The 21,039-nt window shown below is 39.4% G+C and overlaps 1 protein-coding gene across 7 annotated transcripts; it reads left to right on the top strand.

Moving 5' to 3' along the window:
* Positions 1-2,212: 2,212 nt before the first annotated feature.
* ZNF449 (zinc finger protein 449) lies at positions 2,213-19,294 on the top strand. 7 transcript variants are annotated; one of them, XM_084870351.1, is made up of 6 exons: positions 2,276-2,318; positions 3,838-4,078; positions 4,632-5,077; positions 6,966-7,158; positions 15,382-15,495; positions 15,687-19,294. In XM_084870351.1, the coding sequence occupies exons 3-6, from the start codon at positions 4,724-4,726 to the stop codon at positions 16,568-16,570; spliced, it is 1,545 nt and encodes a 514-aa protein (XP_084726477.1). In that variant the 5' UTR covers positions 2,276-2,318; positions 3,838-4,078; positions 4,632-4,723; the 3' UTR covers positions 16,571-19,294. The 7 variants fall into 7 exon arrangements, with proteins under 7 accessions (XP_084726472.1, XP_084726476.1, XP_084726477.1 ...); XM_084870348.1 differs by lacking the exon at positions 2,276-2,318 and adding an exon at positions 2,341-2,875; XM_084870349.1 differs by lacking the exon at positions 2,276-2,318 and adding an exon at positions 2,341-2,875 and having other exon boundaries at positions 3,838-4,024.
* Positions 19,295-21,039: the final 1,745 nt, after the last annotated feature.

Consider the following 21,039-nt stretch of genomic DNA (forward strand, 5'->3'; position numbering starts at 1 on the left):
TGGTGGGCAGTCTGGAGAATGAAAGTTCCAGACTAAACTACAAAATGTCACTTGGCCATTAAGGTCTATTTAGGTCAATCAATACAATCTGAGTGGGGAAGTAAGATTCTTTGATGTCACAGGCTTTGGGACCAACCAACTACAGGTGAAGTCTCTTTCCCTCATCTATTCCCTCAGTCTCACAAGCTCTCCGTGCACATACTCTAAGAGTCACAACTCCTTTGCAGCTCTCAACCTGCTATGGCTCTCCTGGGACAGGAAGGTCAGAAACTGCTCCTGCATCAGTAGCTCTAAGATCTGCTTCATGGTGTGCATCTCAGTCCAAAGCCACCAAACCATGGCAAAGCTCCAGGAGCCACCTAAGGGTTTCTCCAGGGGCCAATGGCAGAACTCACAGAAGTGCAGACAGGAGGTCTCCATGCCGGCCCTTTGGTCAGCAGGGACAGCTCCTGGTTCCATGTGCAGGAATATCTTCAGTTTTACAATCAGGAGCCCTTTTTGCTCCTGGGAGCCCAAGTCAGGCCATTGTCAGACTCGTGGATTATTTCGGCCTTGAAATCAACCTCAACTGCAGGTAAAATTTTCCCAGCCCATAAACCCAACTCTATCCCTGGCAGAGCTGTTTCCAATACTTTGGTTTCTTAGGGTTTGGAGACGTGATGCACCCACCTGCTTATATTGTTTCCATCAGGGTCCATGAAAAGGCACAATGGCAGATAGCTCTCTACTCTCTGTCTTAAACCCATGCAGGACTAGATGCTGCTCTCACATCAGCACTAAAGTCTGATGTCCAAAAAACAAATAGTACTGGCTCCAAGCCAAAGTGATGACAACTTTACCAAATGACAACATAGCATCTGACTGCCCTACAACTTACCACTGACCACCCGGGAGGGAAAATCTGACTCCAGGAGTGGGACCATCAAGGACCAATTGGAAAACAATAGAGGTGGGGCATCGGACAAACATCAAAACCATAGATCCCTCTGATGGTAGCTGAAAGGTGAGAGAAATAGAAGGGTTAGATAGATGGACGCTCTGGTCTTTAAGAGAAGAAAATACAAAGTTAGATCAAGGCCATTATGAGCTGTGAATCAAAGAAAGCTTATTAAAATAGAAATTCTAGCCCTGGCTGGTGTGCCTCGGTTGGTTGGAGTGTCATCCAGTACTGTGAATTCTAGAGCTATGGCAAGATCCAGTGCCTCCACAACCATCCAGTTGTGATGGGTCCCAGAAATATAATTTTTATTTTTATTTTTTAATATATTTTATTGATTTTTCACAGAGAGGAAGGGAAAGAGATAGATAGCTAGAAACATCGATGAGAGAGAATCATCGACCAGCTGCCTCCTGCACACCCCTCACCGGGGACGTGCCGGCAACTAATGTACATGCCTCAGACCAGAATCGAACCTGGGACCTTTCAGTCCGCAGACCCACGCTCTATCCACTGAGCCAAACCGGTCTCGGCAGAAATATAATTTTCAAAACAAACTCTGCCTAGAAATTCATCCTACATATAGAGGTTTGAGAATTACTGGGCACATCGTAATAGATTTTCAGGAGGGCAATGTGGACTTCAAGAAGGACTTTATCTGCTGAGATGAACTCCTCATGGTCAACCCAGGGCCCAAATTTAATAAATAATAAGAGCTTACCAGCTATTTGCTGACAGGGGCTTCCTCAGGGGAATTCAGACTGAACTCTGAGCTTCCAGCACATTACCTGGTTTGTGACATCTCAGTCAACCACTACAGGGAAACACTGGTTTCCTCTTTGCTCCCTTTGACTGAGAACTGCCCTATCCATTCAGAACTTCATATTTGGATACTTCAGTTACATAAAGCAGACATAATTGAGAATCTGAGCAAGAACTTTCACTATAAAAGACAGCCTCCCCTTTGTCTCAGTGGAGGAAAATAGAAGTTGCTACCTAAATCTGTGTCTCCTGAGCTGCAGCTCCTTGGGGGCAAATAAAAGCATTTTATTCTTTATTACAGTCTAAAATTTATTTTGGTTTCCATTCCCAACCGCTCCTAGTATTCTGGAGCTGCAGGGAGAGAAGCCCTGGCTAGGATCAAGAAAATGACAGGCCCCACCCAACCCCCTGGGACTTAGAGGCCTCGAAGACCGGAAATGGAATCCTTTCCAAAGAAAAGCTCCAGCCCCTCGAACGTCAGCAATCTTCCATCCACATCCCCCACCCGCAGGGAAGGGTGGCCTGCGGCCTGCTGGGAGTTGCAGTCCGCCGCGTGGCCCCACGCCTGCGCACTGGATACTGCACCAAGCGAGCTGGGAGAGCCGTGGGCGCCCAGGCGGTGAGTCCCGGTGCGTCCGGAGGGCGTGGCCGTCCCTGGGGCGCGGGGAGTGGGGCTCCCTTCCCTTATGGGCTCCAAAAATTTGCAGCCTCCAGGCCTGACCTGGTGGCGGGCCCCTGTCCCGCCTGGGTCCCCGCTGCCGCTCCTTGAGACCCGGCTGGGCCTTCCCGGGGGTCCTCTGGGGCTGGCGTCGCCCCTCCAGGAAGCGACACATCTAAGCCTGGAAGAGCGCTGGGGCCGCGCCCTTGGCCACCAGCATTCGATTTTAAACCGGCTTTTAGGCATTTAGGGACGTGTCCCCCTATCCTTTCCCCTGGTGCCCTCTTTTCACGACGCCCAGTGCCTCTTTCCGCCCATCTCTCTATCCACGGCCCGGTGAGCGCGGGCTCATTCCGGAGGGTTTGGAGAGAAGCCATCAGCCCCGAGGGGAAGTGAAGTTTTCATCCGGAAGGGCCGATGGGAGGAAACCCGGAGGGTCCATTCCGTGGGAGACGTGGGGTAAGGTTTGGATCAGTAAGGGAAGAGCTGCCCAGCTGTGAGGCTGGAGTACACGAAAGGTGGGTCCACAGATTTAGCCATCAGGGTTTCTGGATGCCCTCCAGCGACCCTTAAGTACCTACTCGGGGGAATAGAAGCTTTCTAGCAACGAGTTCTCGCGAGCAGAGTTGTCTCTTGGCCGGGCATATTGCGGTTCCCTTTCTATCCAATTGGATCGGTCAAAGACAATTTTATGAAGAGGATTTTACAAAGAGGCACAGGGTGTCATTTAAGAAACTAGCCCCGGGATGAAATGGGAACAGAGTGAAGGTTTTTTTTTTTGTTTGTTTGTTTTAAAAATATATTTTATTGATTTTTTTTACAGAGAGGAAGAGAGAGGGATAGAGAGTTAGAAACATCGATGAGAGAGAATCATCGATCAACTGCCTCTTGCACACACCCCACTGGGGATGTGCCCGCAACCAAGGTACATGCCCTTGACCAGAATCGAACCTAGGACCTTTCAGTCCGCAGGCCGATGCTCTATCCACTGAGCCAAACCGGTTTCAGCCAGAGTGAAGTTTTTGAATGACCAGGCAGGAAGAGATTCAGGGTTTTGTTGGTTTGTTTTGTTTTCCCCTTGATCCAGTCCAGGAAAGGAGACCTGTATGTGAGCTGTGTGGGTAAATTCAGAGGACCCATAGCACACGGGCAGGTACCAGTCTTCATACCTTTGCAGACATGTATGTTACCACCAATGTAACCTTGGAGATTGCACTAAGGACATTTGGATGTTTTTAGACATGAGCATTGCAGGAGTCGATCGTTTCTAACCTCATCACCATTTCTCTGACATTTGCTATGGTTCCTGGGACATGCTATTCAGTCCTCTGAAGCCTCAAGCTTCAGTGCCATCATCTGTATTCAGGGCATAATACCAGTGCCCACCTCCTAATATTGGGTGAGGGCTAAATGGCTTAGAACAGCACCTGGCACTTAGCATGCTGAACATGATGATAAATGTCCTTCATTATTAATGCAGACCAGATTCTTGATGGCCTGCCCTGTGCAGTGTAATTTTCTCACGAGAAAGCCACTTGGAATGCATTGCATGATGAGGTTCATGGTGATGTTGGGAAGTACACATACCTGAAGTGGAGGAGAATGAGGCATTGATGAGTTGCTGCCTTTGCAAGGCATGGCTCTCCCTAAGATGCCGGTGATTGAAGGTGACTGAGGGTTACTCAAAGCTAGGTTAACTTTCAGGTTTGCTCACCTCTATTGTAAGTACTGCTCCCTGGTATTTTTTCTTTGGCTTATCTATATTCAGAAACACAAAAAAATTGTTACTAGACTAAGAGTGAAGATAGTGGCCACCAGATGTACGGTATATGGGTTCATTTAAGGGAAGATATTCTTAGCCCTGGGTCCAGGAATTCTAGAAAAGAGCTGTACAGTAGAACTTTCTGCAACAGTGTCTACTGAGCATTTGAAATGTGAATAGTATAAATAGGAAATTGATTTTTATATTTAAATAATTTAAGCTTAAACTGCCACATGGGACTATTGTCCACCATATTGGACAGAACAATTCTAGAGGTTACATGGATGGTCTTGAAGTTTTAGTGAACTTTTTGAAACTGGATGCAGAATTTGAAGTGCTATGTGTCTTTTTTCTAGGAAGTGAGTCCATTGCTTTCATCAGATTTCTCAGAACCACTGAAAATATTGCCACCTGCTACTTTAGACCTTTGCTGAAAAGCAAGCAATTAAGGGAGATGGAGAATGCCCTGTTAACCACTGCTCTTTCTCCTTTCTCATTTGACCTTTCCTCAGCTTTAGATCCTCCACCCAAGAAATATACAAAGAAACAAATTGGAGTCTGAGACTTTAGGCCCAGATAAATTGGACACTTCGGGAAGGGGGCAATGGCTGTTGCCCTGGGTTGTGCAATCCAGGCCTCCTTGAATCAGGGCTCGGTGTTTCAAGAATATGATACTGACTCTGAAGTCTTCCGACAGCGCTTTAGGCAGTTCCAGTACAAAGAAGCAGCCGGGCCTCATGAAGCTTTCAACAAACTTTGGGAGCTTTGCTGTCAATGGCTGAAGCCAAAGCTGCGTTCTAAGGAGCAAATCCTGGAGCTCCTAGTGTTGGAGCAATTTCTAACAATTTTGCCCACAGAGATAGAGACCTGGGTGAGGGAACATTGCCCAGATAATAGAGAAAGAGTTGTATCGCTGATAGAAGACTTACAGAGAGAACTTGAGATACCAGAGCCACAGGTAAGAAAAGAGTTTGGGATCTGGGTAACTATTCTAAAAGAAGTAGCAGACACATCTGGTACTAGATCAGCCATTTTGTCTTTTGTCCCAGGACCTCATTGCAGTGATTTATATATTTTCCTTTTGTTGGAATCAGCAAATGGCTCCGTGATTCTCAATTATCAAACCAAACTCTTTAAATATTTGGTTGTGTCCCTTTTACTGTTCCATAGATAGTATAATCTACTTATATACACAAAATCAAAACCATCATATAATAAGTGCTCTGTGGCTTGTGAGCCAAAAATAGCCCAAGGTCTGTTTTTATACAGCCCATGAGCTAATAACAGTTATTACCTTTTTAAAGTATTGTTTTTTAAAAAAGAATAGGCAACAGACCAACACAACCCAGAAAGCCTAAAATATTTACTATCTGGTTCTTTCCAAAAAGTTCTGCCAACCATAAGCCAAGCAGGGTTTAGAAGTAATATAAAAGAAAAGGAAGATAGTGTCCTATAAACGAATGGGCATGTCAGCATTCACATGTCTGGGCTTGAGCACACCAGAAGACCTCGTGAAGTTGTCAGATGCTTGCCTTACTGCACAGACTTGCTGTGAAGGCAACAAGCAGAAATTCAGACCAATATAACTCACACACTATAAATGGTGTTGCTGCTGGTCATGTGATTTTCCAAAGTGACAAACAACTTTGTTTAATCTGAACAATTAGTATAGTACTTCTTTGATTCTCAAATTATTGCTTTCCTAGAAAAGTTAAGTCAAGCTAAAATTTACAAAAATATTGTGTGATTATATGACCAATAAGGTGAGGTTCTTGACAGATTCCTTTTACCTATATGAATATTTGAGGGAGGCAATCCAAAGTTGGTAAGGACCTGGAACAATTCAGCACTGAGTGCATTATATTACACTCCCATCTCTGCCAACTGACATCATTGATGAGAGAGAACCATGGATCGGCTGCCTCCTATATGCCCCCCTACTGGGGATCGAGCCTGCAACCTGGGCATGTGCCCTTGACTGGAATCAAACTCAGGACCCTTCATTCCACAGGCCAGTGCTCTACATACTGAGCCAAACCAGCTAGGGCTATTGGGTTGATTCTTGTATGTGCCTTGACCAGGCATCAAACCTGTTGGTGTATTGGGACAACACTCTTAACTGGGCTACCTGACATTATCTATATACTACCATCTCTGCCCACTAAATTCTGATAGCCACCACCTACTACAATAGCTAAAATAACTCCTGGGGGTGGTGGCCCTACCCTCTTTCAGAACCACCTAATAAAACCTTTTTGGGGCTTGCTATAGCTGAGCACAGGACAGCATCTTTGGAGAAGGGAGGTGGTGCTTCTAGTTAGGCATTAGTGACACTGGAGTCTTGTGTGTTGATGGGATTCTGTAGTTAGCCTTCATGAACAGGATTCTTCCAAAGTTTCCTGACCCTAGGATAGAATAGTTTATAGTTTCCCTTCCTTTCTGTGTCTCCTTGTTTGGCTTACCACATGAAATTTTGTCTTCATGCAGTCTAATCCTGCATTGCCAGTATGATAGGCACCAGCCAAAGGTGGTTCTTGAGCACTAGAAATTTGGCTAGTCCAAATTGGGATATGCTGTAAGTATAAAATGCACACCACATTCAGAAGACTTAAGGTGAAAAATAAAGTAGGTGAAATATATTATTAATAATTCTTCATATTGATTACATTATGAAATTGTGTTATTTTATATATGTATATTTTGTTAATGCATATTATTATTTTTTCTTTTTTTTTTTTTCATATGACCACTGGAAAATTTAAAATGACTTTGTTGGCTTGCATTATATTGCCCCTGGGCACTGATGGTCTAGGTATTAGAGTGATGGGTTCTGGCATTTTCCCCAGATTGATAGGCAGGAACTACTCTTGGAAGACCTCGAAGCAGTTGGAATAGCAGACATATCACCAAACATCCACGTGGACGTACCCCCACTCCAAGCACTGGGACCTGTCCCTGAGCCCCCGATCGTAGATGCGTGGATCCCGCAGGAGCTGAGCTACGGTGCTGCTGGGGAAGGCCAGTCCTTTCTGGACCCTGGTAAGCCAAAGATTTTATTTCCTTTCCTTGATTTCTTTTTGAAAACTCAGGAGCTATCCAGGGTTTGGCTTGGTTAGAAACACAGAGTAAGGGATGGAAATGCATAAAGAGTAAGTGTGGAAATGTCTCTCTGAGAATAGCTAGCCACAAAACATGTTAGATTAACTGGGATTCAAGAAGTTTATTTTTCACTTTTTTTAGTGCAATAAACATAATAATGTATTGACTTCTTAACCATTTTTGCATGTACACTTCAGTGGTAATAAATATACTTATAATTTTGCAAAACCATCACCACTACCTATGTCTACAACTATTTTCATCTGTAAAACTGAAACTTTGTACCCATTTACATAATAACTGCTCATTTCCACCTCCCCCAACCCCTGAATGACCATTTAAATGTTTGTCTCTATGAATTTGACTACTCTATGTACCTCATATAACTGGAATCATATAGTGTTTGTCTTTTAGAGACTGTCTCATTCACTTAGTGTAATGTCCTCAGGGTTCATTCATGTTGTAGTATATGTCAGAATTTCTATTCTTTTGAAAGTTGGATAATATTCCATTGTGCATATATATTATATTTAATATATCCATTTTTCATAAATGTGTATTAGATTGCTTCTATGTTTTAGCTGTCAAGAGTAATGCTTCCCTGAGTAGGGTTTAAATCTCTTTGAGACCCTGCCTTTACTTCTTTTGGGTATATAACCAGAAGTAGAATTGCTTGATCATATGATTATTCTATTTTTAAACTTTTGAGGAACCATCATACTGTTTTCCACAGTGGATGTAAATGTACCATTTTACTTTCCCACTAACTGCACAAGCTTTCCAATTTTTCCACATCCTTGCTAACACTTGTTATTTTCTGATTGTTTTTTTTTTTTTTTAATAATAGCATTCCTAATGGGTATTAGGTGGTATCTTAATGTAGTGTTGTTGTTTTTTTAATCCTCACCCGAGGATATGTATTTTTATTGACTTTTAGAGAGAGAGAAAGGGAGAAAGAGAGAAACATCTATGTGAGAAATATCAATCAGTTGCCTTTCTTACATGCCCTGACCGGGTATCTACCTCACAACCTAGGTATGTGCCCTATCTGGGAATTGAACCCGTAAACTTTTAGTGTGTGGGACAATGCTTCGACCAACTGAGCCACCTGGCCAGGGCTAATTGTAGTTTTGACTTGCGTTTTCTAAATGATTAATGACATTGAACACCTTTTCATGTGATTTTTGGTCATGAATATATCTTTTTTTTTTTTTTTTGCCAGTCTGGATGAACACACTTTTTTTAGTTTTTGTTGTTTTACATTTTTATTGAATTTATTGGTGTGACATTGGTTAATGTAATTATATAGGTTTCAAGTATACAATTCTAAAAGACATCATCTTTACATTATATTGTGTGCACAACCCAAAGTCAAGTCTCCTTCCATTACCATTTATCTAGACTTTACCCTCTTCTACTCTCCCCATCCCCCTTTCCTTCTGGTAATCACCATACTGTTGTCTGTGTCTGTGAGTTTTTTGGGTGTTTTTTTGTTTGTTTGTTTGTTTTGTTTTTTACTTAAGAATGTCTATTCAGTCCTTTGCACATTTTTTAATTGGGTTGTTTGGTTTTCTTTGTTGAATTTTAAAGTTCTCTTATTATGGGTATTAATTCCTTATCAAATACTAGAGGCCCAGAGCACGAAATTTGTGCACGGGTGTGTGTGTCCCTCAGCCCAGCCTGCACTCTCTCTAATCTGGGACCCCTTGAGGGATGTCCGATGTCTACTGGGATCAGGCCTAAATGGGCAGTCGGACATCCCTCTCAAAATCCAGGACTGCTGGCTCCCAACTGCTTGCCTGCCTGCCTTCCTGATTGCCCCTCACCACTTCTGCCTGCCAGCCTGATCACCCCCTAACCATTCCCCTGCCAGCCTAATTGATGCCTAATTGCTCCCCTGCCAGCCTGATTGCCCCTAACTGCCCTCCCCTGCAGGCCTGGTCACCCCTAACTGCCCTCTCCTATAGGACTGGTCACCCCTAATTACACTTCCCTGCATGCCTGGGTCCCTCCCAACTGCCCTTCTCTACAGGCCTGGTCCCTCCCAACTGCCCTCCCCTGCTGGCCTGATCCCTCCCAACTGCCCTCCCCTGCTGACCATCTTGTGTCGGCCATCTTGTGTCCACATGGGGGCAGTCTTCTTTGACCACATGGGGTCAGCCATCTTATGTGTTGGAGTAATGGTCAATTTGCATATTACTCTTTTATTAGATAGGATAGAGGCCTGGTGCATGGGTGGGGGCCAGCTGGTTTGCTCTGAAGGGTGTCCTGGATCAGTGTGGGAGTTCCCTTGGGGGATGGGGTGGCCTGGGCGAGGGGCCTGTGGTGGTTTGCAGAACAGCCCCCCTGCAACCCAAGCGGAGGCCCTGGTATCTGGGATTTAATTTCTATAATTGAAACTTTGTAGTCTTCAGCAGAAGCCAGGGCAGGCCAGGAACTTGGCTTCCTCCATCGCCAAGGAAACCCAAGCCTCCTCTTCACTCCGTGGCCACAGCCATTTTTGTTGGGATTTATTTATCTTCTATAATTAAAACTTTGTAGCCTTGACCAGAGGCCTGGACTGGCCAGGGTGTGCAGGAAGTTTGGCTTGGGAAACCCAAGCACCCTGCTCGCTCTGTGGCCACAGCCATTTTGGTTGGGTTAATTTGCATAACTGCTCCTGATTGGCTGGTGGGCGTGACTTCTGGTTGTAGTGGAGGTATGGTCAATTTGCATATCACTCTTATTAGATCGGATATGATTTGTAAATACTTTTTGCATTCTGTGGGCTTTTTTACTCTGTTGACACTGTCTTCAGATGAACAAATGTTTAAATTTTTCATGAAGTACTGTGACTACTTTTTCTTTTATTGCCTGTGCTTTTCTTGTTATATCCAAGTAAACACTGCCAAATGAAATGCCATTTAACTTTTGCCCTATGTTCTTCTAAGGTCTTACTTTTAGGTCTTTGATCCAGTGAGCTAATTTTTGCATATGGTGTTAGGTAAAGGTACAACTTTATTTATTTATTTTTGTGTGTGTGTGCATATTCAGTTTTTCCAGCATCATTTCTTGGAAAGATTGTCTTTTCTCCATTTGATGATCTTGGTATCTTCGTTAAAAGTCATTTGACCATATATTTGATGGTTTCACTCTGGGCACTCTATTCTAATACATTTATCTGTATGTCTGTCTTTATGTCAGTACCAAACTGTTTAGATTACTGTAACTTTATAGTAAATTTTTTAAATCAGGAAATGTGAGTCCTCTAACTTTGTTCTTTCTTTTCAATATTGTTTTGTCTATTTGAGGTTTCTGGAGGCTCCATATGAATTTTAAAAGGGGTTTTTCTTTTTCTATAGAATATGTCATTTGGATTTTGATAGATTACAGTGACCCTATAGACCATTTTGGATAATGTTAACATCTTAACAATATTAAATCTTCTAATCCATGAACATAGAATGTATTTCCATGTATGCATTCTTTAATTTCTTTTACCAATGTTTTGTAATTTTCATTGTACATTTTTCATCTACTTGTTCAAATTAGTTCCTAAGTGTTTTATTCTTTTTGATGCTGTTATAAATTGAATTGTCTTCATAATTTCCAGGAAATTTTTTTATTACAGATTAAAAATCTCCTTGCTAATTCTAGGTCTATTGAGATTTTTGCTTCTTTATGATTTAGTCTTGGTAGGTTTTGTGTTTATAATTGTCCATTTCATTTGGTTATCAAACTTGCTGACATACTATTTTTCATAGTACTCTCTTATAATTCTTTTTAGTTATATAAAATCATTGGTAATGCCCCTACTTTCATGTTTATTTTAGTGATTTGAGCCTTATCTCTTTTTTCTTAGTCCATTTAGCTACAGGTTTGTCAACTTTGTTGATTTTTTTTTTTAAAAAAACAGCTTTTGATTTCATTGATTTTTTTCCAGTCTCTATTTTATTTATCTCTACTCAGTCATTAATGTTTCCTTCTTTCTGCCAACTTTGGGTTTAGTTTTTTGTGTCTTTTCTTTCTTTTCTTCATTCCATAAATTGTGAAATTATGTTGTTTTGGGGTCTTTCTTGTTTATTAATCTAAATATTTATATACAGGGTGGGGCAAAAGTAGGTTTATAGTTGTTAGTTCATGAAACAATTTATTCTTCTATTATTACTTATTAATTTTTGAATTATTTCCCATAGGAACTATAAACCTGTTTTTGCTCCATTCTGTATAGCTATAAATTTCTCCCTTAGCACTGCGTTCATTGTGCCCTGTAAGTTTGGATATATTGTGTTTTCATTTTCATTTATCTCTAAGTATTTTCTAATTTCCCTTGTGATTCCTTCTTTGATCCATGGGTAGTTTAAAACTGTGTTATTTATTTTTCACATATTTGTCAATTTCCCCATTTTCTTTCTGTTATTGTTTTTTAACTTCATCCTATTGTGGTATATCTATCTTTTGAAATCAATTGAGAGTAATTTGTGCTCTAACATATAATCTACACTGAGTGGCCAGATTATTATTCATTCAGATCAAAATAATCTGGCCACTCAGTCTATATCTTAGATATATAGGGTATCCCCCAAAATGTGTATATACTCTTTGAATAATTATAAAGGCAGTGTTAATTAAAATACATTTTATTTTTTAAATTGAGCTGTCAGCTGTAAAAGTGTGTGTACATTTTTTGGGACACCCTGTATATTACCAATGGGGAGGAACTTCTATCATTTTGCTATTTGTTTTCTATATGTCTTATAGCTTTTTTGTTCCTTATTTTCTACATGTCTTTTGGGTTTAGTTGGTTGTTTTATATCAAATGCTTAAATTCCTTTATCATTTATTTTTGCATTTATTGTATGCCTGTTTTCTTTTAATCTGTAATCAAAGTGGTTTCCATGGAGATTACACTTAACATCCTAAAGTTTGTTCTAATTTGAATTTATAACATCTTAATTACAATAACATCCCCAAACTCCACTTTTTTACAGCTCCATCCTTACTCAGTTGTTACAAAATTACATTTTTATAGAATATGTGCCCCAAAACAAATAACTATTTTAAATGCATTCTTCTCTTAAATTATATAGAAAATAAAATGTGAATTTTATTATGTAGTATTATGGTAACTTAACAAATAAGTTACCATAATACTACACTTAGATAATTTTGTTTTTAAAAATATATTAGTCATTTAATTTATGTAGAAAACAAAAAGTAGAATTATAAATAATTGTTACAATAATAATAGATTTTATAATTGCCTACCTATTTACCTTAATTGAGATATTCATTTCTTCATATGGCTTCAAGTTACTGTCTAGTGTCCTTTTTATTTCATCCTGCAGGACTCCCTTGAGCATTTTTTCACATCAGGTCTAGAGGTAATGAACATCCTCAGCTTTTGTTTATGTGGGAATGCCTTAATTTCTCCTTCACTATTGAAGGACAGTTATGCTAGATATAGGATACGATTCTTGGTTGACAGTTAATTTATTTTAGTACTTTGAATATTTCAGCCCACTGCATTCTGACCTCCAAAGTTTCTGATGAGAAATCTGCATATTTTCTTATTAAGGCTCCATTGTATGTAATGAGTTTCTTCTCTCTGGTGCTTTCAAGATTCTCCCTGTCTTTGGCTTTTCAGAGTTTGATTATAACATACCTTGGTGTGAGTCTCTAAGTTCATCTTACTTGGAGTCTGTTGAACTAATTAAATGTTTATATTCATGTCTTTTCTTCAAATCTGGGAACTTTTCAGCCATTATACCTTCAAATATTAGCTAGTAATATTATATCTAATTATAAATCTTTCTGCATATGCATTTCCATTCCCCATGTAAATTCGCTTAGCAACAGTGCCAGGTAGGAAGATCACATATAATGCTGAGAAATACTACTGCTCTTGATTTTAATACTTTCCAAAGCACAGGAAAATCTAGTATATTTAACATGGGAAAGATAGACTGAATTTTAAAAGTAAAATATTGCCCTAGCTGGTTTGGCTCAGTGAAGAGAGCATCGGCCTGTGGACCCAAGGGTCCTAGGTTCAATTCTGGTCAAGGGCACATGCCTGGGTTGCAGGCTCAGTCCAATGTGCAGGAGGCAGCCAATCAATGATTCCCTCTCATCATTGATGTTTCTATCTCTCTCTTCCTCTCCCTTCCTCTCTGAAATAAATAAAAAATTAAAAAAAATAAAAAGTAAAATATACCAATAAAGAGTAGAAGAAACTACCTCTTTCTCATCACTCTTAAAGTGATATATTATGCTTTTCAAAATGATGCACTTACTAATCCATAATTTAAACATTAATTCTACTTTTACTGTTTTTTTAATAAAAGTGAAAACAATGGATTTATGACATGAAGCACATCCAATTTTAGGCTGAGTGGAAAGAACAGCTGGCAAAGTGGAAGAATAAATTTCAAACTAATGGAAATAAGTCAAATGATTTTATATTAAAGTTTGGAATATACTCTCTGTCAGCAAAAAGTAAAGCTGTTGGTATATATGAAATGGAAATACACACACACACACACACACACACACACTTCTTTATCCACTCATCTGTCAATGGACACTTAAATTTTTTTCCATATCTTGGCTATTGTAAATAATGCTGTACTGAATGTAAGGGGTGGCTATATATTTCCAAATAAGTGTTTTCATAATCTTCAGATAAGTACCCAGAAGAGGAATTGCTGGTCCATCTCTTACTTTCATTCTATTTGTATCTTTGAATATGAAGTGTGTCTCCTGCCGAAACCGGTTTGGCTCAGTGCATAGAGCATTGGCTTGCGGACTGAAAGGTCCCAGGTTCGATTCCGGTCAAGGGCATGTACCTTGGTTGCGGGCACATCCCTGGTGGGGGGTGTGCAAGAGGCAGCTGATCGATGATTCTCTCTCATCGATGTTTCTAACTCTCTATCCCTCTTTCTTCCTCTCTGTAAAAAAAATCAATAAAATATATTAAAAAATAATAATAAAATGTGTCTCCTAAAGACAGCATATAGTTGATTTTTAAATCTCTGTCTTTTGATTGAGTTGTTTAATATGAATTATTAAACATTTAATCTTATTTTGATATAATGTTCTAAAATTTAAATCTCCATCTAACTAGCTTCCTAATGTTATTTTAATAGTGCTGATATGTAAAGATCATTCTGCATTTAGATATCAAATCATCAGTTTCCAACCCACATGTTACTACACACCATGTTACTGCACACCAATATTCTTTGACAGCTGAAGAAGGCAAAGAAGGGGTGTAGAAAAGAAGATTTGAGCTACAGGGGCTCTCACTGAGGAGAAGGGTGGTAGGATGTAAGGGGAACAACAATAATAGAAACATCTCTTGTTCTTGGATTGACAGTGAGAAACACTATTTAATGGACATTTGGGTTAATTTCAAAAGAATCCACTTCTAGACTTTAGTTGAAACAAACAAAAACTGCTTTTGCTGGTGGTCAAACCACTCAATTTCCTTTAAAAAAAAATCCTTACTCTAGGATATTTTTCCCTTGATTTTAAGAGCATGGGAGAGGGAAAGACAGATAAATATCGATGTGAGAGAAACACATCATCTGTTGCCTCCTGCACGAGCCCTGACTAGGGCCTCAGGCCAGAGAGAAGCCTGCAACCAAGGTGTGTGCCCTTGACTGGAATCGAACCCGGGACCTTTCAGTCCACAGGCTGACACTCTATCACTGAGCCAAACTGGCTAGGGCTCAATTTCCATTTTAATTTGAAAATCTCTACTGAAATTATTTCAGTAAACAGTTTTTTAACTCCTCCTTTTACCTCTCTTCACTTGGTACTCTGTAGTAGCATTTCTGTTTTAATATGCCAAAACTTTATGAAGATTTACTTCATATTTTGGCTCTAACCTAATTGAATCTATATCAAATTGATTCAGAAGTAATTTAGGACATGATTTCAGCATAGAATCAATGCCCTCTCCTTCCATAGACTAGAGGAGAATAGTTTTGAATTGAGCAAAAAGGATGTTCTCTCCTTTCTGTTTTCTTCTTTTAAAAGACTCTTTCACAAGATTCCGGTGAAATAATAGTAATTAAGGTAGAAGTAGATATTAAGTGGCTATATGTCCAAGATATCAGCCTGAACTCTGGAAAAACCATTAATAACACAAACAATTATGCTTTTCATCTTTCTAATGGCCAGGATATTCATTACCAAAGCTTGATGTGAGCTTTCCATTGGAGCATAGAGAAGATGCATGGGTGAAAGAGCTACAAGATTCCAAAGAAATTAAACAATTACTTGAATCCAAGATAGGTAAGTAATTGTTCATTGATACTAGAGAAGAAAGAAAAGAAAAATTCATCCTTAATCAGAGTAAAGAGTTTTGGCTTCTCTTTAGTAATTTCTATATCTCTACTGATGGTTTAGTATAACTCTTCATTTTCTTCATGTTCTTTTCTCAGTGGGACACAGTGACATCTGCAGTTTCTGTTTTCTTCTCCTAGGTTTTGAGATTGGGATAGAAAATGAAGAAGATACTTCAAAGCAGAAAAAACTGGAAAATATATACCCATTTCTTGTTTCTTTAGAGGATAATGCTAATCATGATCCCATTTTGCAAAAAGATTATGTACAGTTAGAAAATCAATGGGAAAAACCCCCAGAGGATTTACAGACAGATTTGACAAAACTTATAGATCATCAGAATCCCTCTATAGGAGAGAAACCTGAGAGCTCTAACTTGGAAGAACCTCTCAACCCTAGAACCCATAAGAAAAAGATTCCAGGAGACAAACCTCACAAATGTTCTCAGTGTGGAAAATGTTTTGCCCGGAAGTCACAACTTACAGGGCACCAGAGAATTCATTCAGGAGAGGAACCTCATAAATGCCCTGAATGTGGAAAAAGATTCCTTCGTAGTTCAGACCTTTATAGACACCAACGACTTCATACAGGGGAGAGACCCTATGAATGTACTGTGTGTAAAAAGCGATTCACTCGGCGCTCACACCTTATAGGGCACCAGAGAACCCATTCTGAAGAAGAGACTTACAAATGCCTTGAGTGTGGGAAAAGCTTTTGTCATGGATCAAGTCTGAAAAGACATCTGAAAACTCATTCGGGTGAAAAACCTCATAGATGTCACAATTGTGGGAAAAGTTTTAGTAGACTAACAGCTCTTACTTTGCACCAGAGAACTCACACAGAAGAGAGACCTTTTAAATGTAATTATTGTGGGAAAAGCTTTAGACAGAGACCAAGCCTTGTTATTCATTTAAGAATTCATACAGGGGAGAAGCCATACAAATGTAGTCATTGTTCTAAAAGTTTCAGACAGAGAGCAGGCCTTATTATGCACCAAGTCACTCACTTTAGAGGACTTCTTTAATAATTATTAAAGGAAACAGGTCATGCAGAAATTGGCACTAACTCAAAAATATCTTAACTTGAAGCAGTCTGTCTTGGAAGAATCTTTTTTGTTTGAGCTTATAAGAACAGATTTTCTTTCTTTTACTATCAAAAAACCTATCTTCCAAGACATGTGAATTCTAGAGTATCCACCTACTCTTGCAACTCATACAACTTTCCTAGATTTGATGTATTCTATCTCTACAGCTCTTACTTTTTAATGAAAATGTTTGTGTCCCAAGCCAACCGTATCATAGATGAAAGCATAAAACATATAGGGTAGGGTCAATATAATGGATAACCATGTCTATCTGATATATAGCAGCATCATAATTATTCTTCTGTCATTATTAAAGGTGGTTATATTAGTTTAAAGCTTTATTTGTGTTCCAAGTGGCAAGAAAGGAGACAGTGTATTATGTTCAAAGAATAAAAATGTGTCAGGAACATATGGATAAAGAGGATTTCATTTGCCTCATAAGAACTGGGTTATCTCCATAGAAAATTTTTATGTTTAAGAAATTAAGATTTTAACTTTCTGAATTTATCAAAATTGCTAATCTTCTTATTTGGTTGTTTGAAGAAATGCAGCTTAGAGCTGTTAGTTTAGTGGTTTATTTTGTTCAGAGAATGAGTAAACTCTAGGTGGAAGAATCCATTCGACAGTTGGTCATACAATTAAAACCTGATTCAAATTAGATTGACTGAGGAGCCAGTGTCCATTGCTTTTTAAAATATATATATATATATTTATTGATTTCAGAGAGGAAGGGAAAGGGAGAGAGAGATAGAAACATAAATGATGAGAGAGACTCATTGATCGGCTGCCTCCTGCACACTCCACATTGGGGATTGAGCCTGCAACCCAGGCATGTGCCCTGACCAGGAATCGAACCATGACCTCCTGATTCATAGGTCTATGCTCAGTCACTGAGCTACGCTAGCCAGGCAGTGTTCATTGCATTTTACTATCCTTTGGTATTCAAACATTACTCATCCTTTAATTTAACGTCTCCCTAAGTGTGTGTCATAGAACACTTAGTTCTGTAAGATATTTTGCAAATAAGATTGGGAATCCCTGCTGTTTCCCTTTTCTAGATTCATAGTGTACATCAACATATGAGACTCTCTGACAGGTCCTTCAGTAAAGGCAGAAAAAACAACTCTGTTGGCTCAATTTTTTTTACCCTAGGACCCTTTCTCATGTACACCCAAACAATAACCCACAGAACTAGTATTCTGCAAATATCTCTTGGAACACATGCCTTTAACATATATTTCTATAGTTATCAATATAGTCTTATTACTCCCAAGCCTAGTTATCTCCAGTCATTTGAAGGGTGTTATGAAAAATTCTTTACACACATGTTTTTATGTAATACACACATAAACATACACACATATTTTAAGGAGGTGAGGCTCACTCAGATACTTTATAAGTTGCTTAGTGATTCTCAACCTCTTTGAATTTTACATATAATTACACACACATTGCTACTTATATAAATGTTCTCATATACTCATAGTAATGACTCAAACTCCTATAGCAAGGGAAGAATTCTTTGTCAGTTAAAGCTGTTAATACATGAAAATATTCAGCCTAGTTCCTTGTTATAAAATACAAAAAATAGGACATTCAAGTATTTTCCCTTTATGAAGATACCAGTCATCCTTTCCTTAAACTAGAATTAGGGAAAGTATGTTTTTTTTCTATTCCACAGAACATCTTAGAAGTCATACTGAAGTATTTTGGGGGTATCTACTTTGTGCCTAACTAGTCCTGTTCTAGGCTTAATGGAAACTAGGAAACAAATTAATTAATGGATCAGGTTCATAAAGAGTTTATATCTTTAATTAAACAAGAGTTGGGAAACAAATGGAGAACAATGCAAGAGAGTTTGTATTAAGTGCCAAATCATATCAAGTGCTAAAGCTAGGATGTGTCTTTAATTATTGTCACCCCAGTCCCTGTATGACGCTGCTATAGATGTGGGATTAAAAATTGAGATCCTAGTAGCAATAAAATGTAACATGGGAGGAGTCTGAATGTAGAGATGAAAAACACTGAATGTAATGGCTTCTCTTTTCTCTCTTGTGGAATTGCATTCCAACCAGAATAGTGCCTTAGAATGGATGTGCCCAACTGCTCTGTATCTATGCAATATTTTAATAAAGTGGAAATATATATATGCTCTTTCTGCTTCAATCACATTAACTAATTGTTTGCACAACTTAGAGCTGCTTCCATGAGCAGTGGCAACAGGCACCACAATTGACTCCTGCCCCTAAGCTGGAATCACTTTACTCTCTGTATTGAATACAGTCAATTTTAGCTAGTAGGGTCAGTTGTAGTCATAATGTGGACTATATCCTCCCTCTCATCTGTACCATCAACACACCTAACTGGATTTTACAGGGTAGAGAACACTCATTATTTATTTTGAGGCACTGAATCAAGAAATACATGAAATAGTTATTGGAAAAAGAGATCATAGAACATTGTATGAGTGTCCTAATTTTACTTCACAAAAGTAAGGGCAAAATACAGTACAAAAAATATAGTACCTATCTATCTTGTAATCAGTATGAAGAGGAAAAACAGTACCCACCTTATAAGTACTATGAAGATTAAATGAAATATATTTTGTTCAGGCCCTACATAGTGGTAAGCTTTCAATGAATATCCAGCATATTTTGTTTTATTTTTTGTTGTTTAATGATAAAGGCATTTAAGGCTAAGGACTTTCCTATCAATATGGCTTTGGTCACATTCCATAGTTTTTATATATACTGTTTGTATTAATCAGGATTCTCCAGAGAAACAGAAGCCAATAAAAACATATATAGAGAGGAAGAGGTTTGTTATAGGAATTGACTTATCTTGTTATGAAGATTGAGAAGTCCCATAATCTACCATCTGCAAGCTGAAGAAAAAGGAAAGGTAACAGTGTCCTTCAGTCTAGAGGCTGAAGACCTGAAAACCAGGGGATCCGATGGTGTAACTCAGCCAAAGTCCTGAGACCTGGGCAGGGGCATACAAATCATGAAATCTGAAAGCCAAAGAACCAGGAGCTCTGATATCTGAGGGCAACAAAAGATGTAGCTCCCAGCACAAGAAGTGATGGAATTCACCCTTCTCTGTCTTTTTGTTCTATTCTGGTTCTCAATGGATTGGATGATATCCCTCCCCCAACATTGGTGAGGGCAGATCTCTGTACTCACTCTACTCAATCAAACATTAATCTCTTTCAGGAGCACCCTCCCAGACACACCCAGCAATTTTTTACCAGCTCTCTGGGCTTCTCTTAGCCCAGTTAAGTTGGTATATAGGATTATTCATCACAGTGTTATTGATAATTTAAAAATTGATATTACTGTATTCATTAATATTCCCTCTGACCCAAGAGCTATACAATATTGCCATTTTCCACTTAATTTTTGGTTTTGCTATATTGTGATTAGAAAATATGGTTCATTCTATTTCTGCTTTTAAAGTACATTTAGTGCCAAAACCGGTTTGGCTCAGTGGAGAGAGCGTCAGCCTGCGGACTGAAAGGTCCCAGGTTTGATACTGGTCAAGGGCATGTACCTTGGTTGCGGGCACATCCCCAGTAGGGGGTGTGCAAAAGGCAGCTGATCAATGATTCTCTCTCATCGATGTTTCTAACTCTCTATCCCTCTCCCTCTCTGTAAAAAAATAAAAATTAAAAAATAAAAATAATAAAGTTCATTTAGTTTTTTAAAGACATTTGATAAAATTTGGTAAGTATCCTAAAAACCCTAGATAATACAAATTCTATCTGTAAGGCACAGGTTCAGAATACAGTATTGGACCTCTCAATTAAGCTAATGTCTTTAGGAGTGTCCTAGTGCTTATGAAGGGATAGTGACACAGAATAGATGACCTTACTCCCCATTCTGAAAACCAGAATCCTGGTATTCTCCATTCCCCTCTTAAAAGTTTTATATTTTTGACCTATTTTATGGATGTCTCATAGCAATTACTAATAGCTTCCCAGCTCTCAAAGCTGGCAGGTAAAGCTGGAAGCTAAAGGACCTAGCAGGGGTCCTCAAACTTTTTAAAGTGGGGGCCAGATCACGGTCCCTCAGAGAGCTGGAGGGCCGGACTATATGAACTACTAATTCCTACTGTAACACCTCGGCTGCGCTCACTGCCCAAAAAACCTGGCGGGCCGGATCAGACTCCTCTGCAGGCCGCATGTGGCCCGCGGGCCGTAGTTTGAAGACCCCTGATAGAGAGACCTAGCCTCTCCATACCACGATGAGGAAGCTCTCCATTGAGATTCCACAGTCGTTTGTCCTGAAAGCAGAGAGAGAGTGCAACTCTGCAGCAGTGGTCCTCCTGAATCAGCAGGGATTGTTTCACAGTGTGCCGAGGAGGTTGTCTAGGCCAGTGTTTCCCAACCTTCTCTCATGATGAGAATCACC

Source organism: Pipistrellus hanaki, assembly GCF_964339955.1.
Source record: "Pipistrellus hanaki genome assembly, chromosome: X".
Classification (NCBI taxonomy): domain Eukaryota; kingdom Metazoa; phylum Chordata; class Mammalia; order Chiroptera; family Vespertilionidae; genus Pipistrellus; species Pipistrellus hanaki.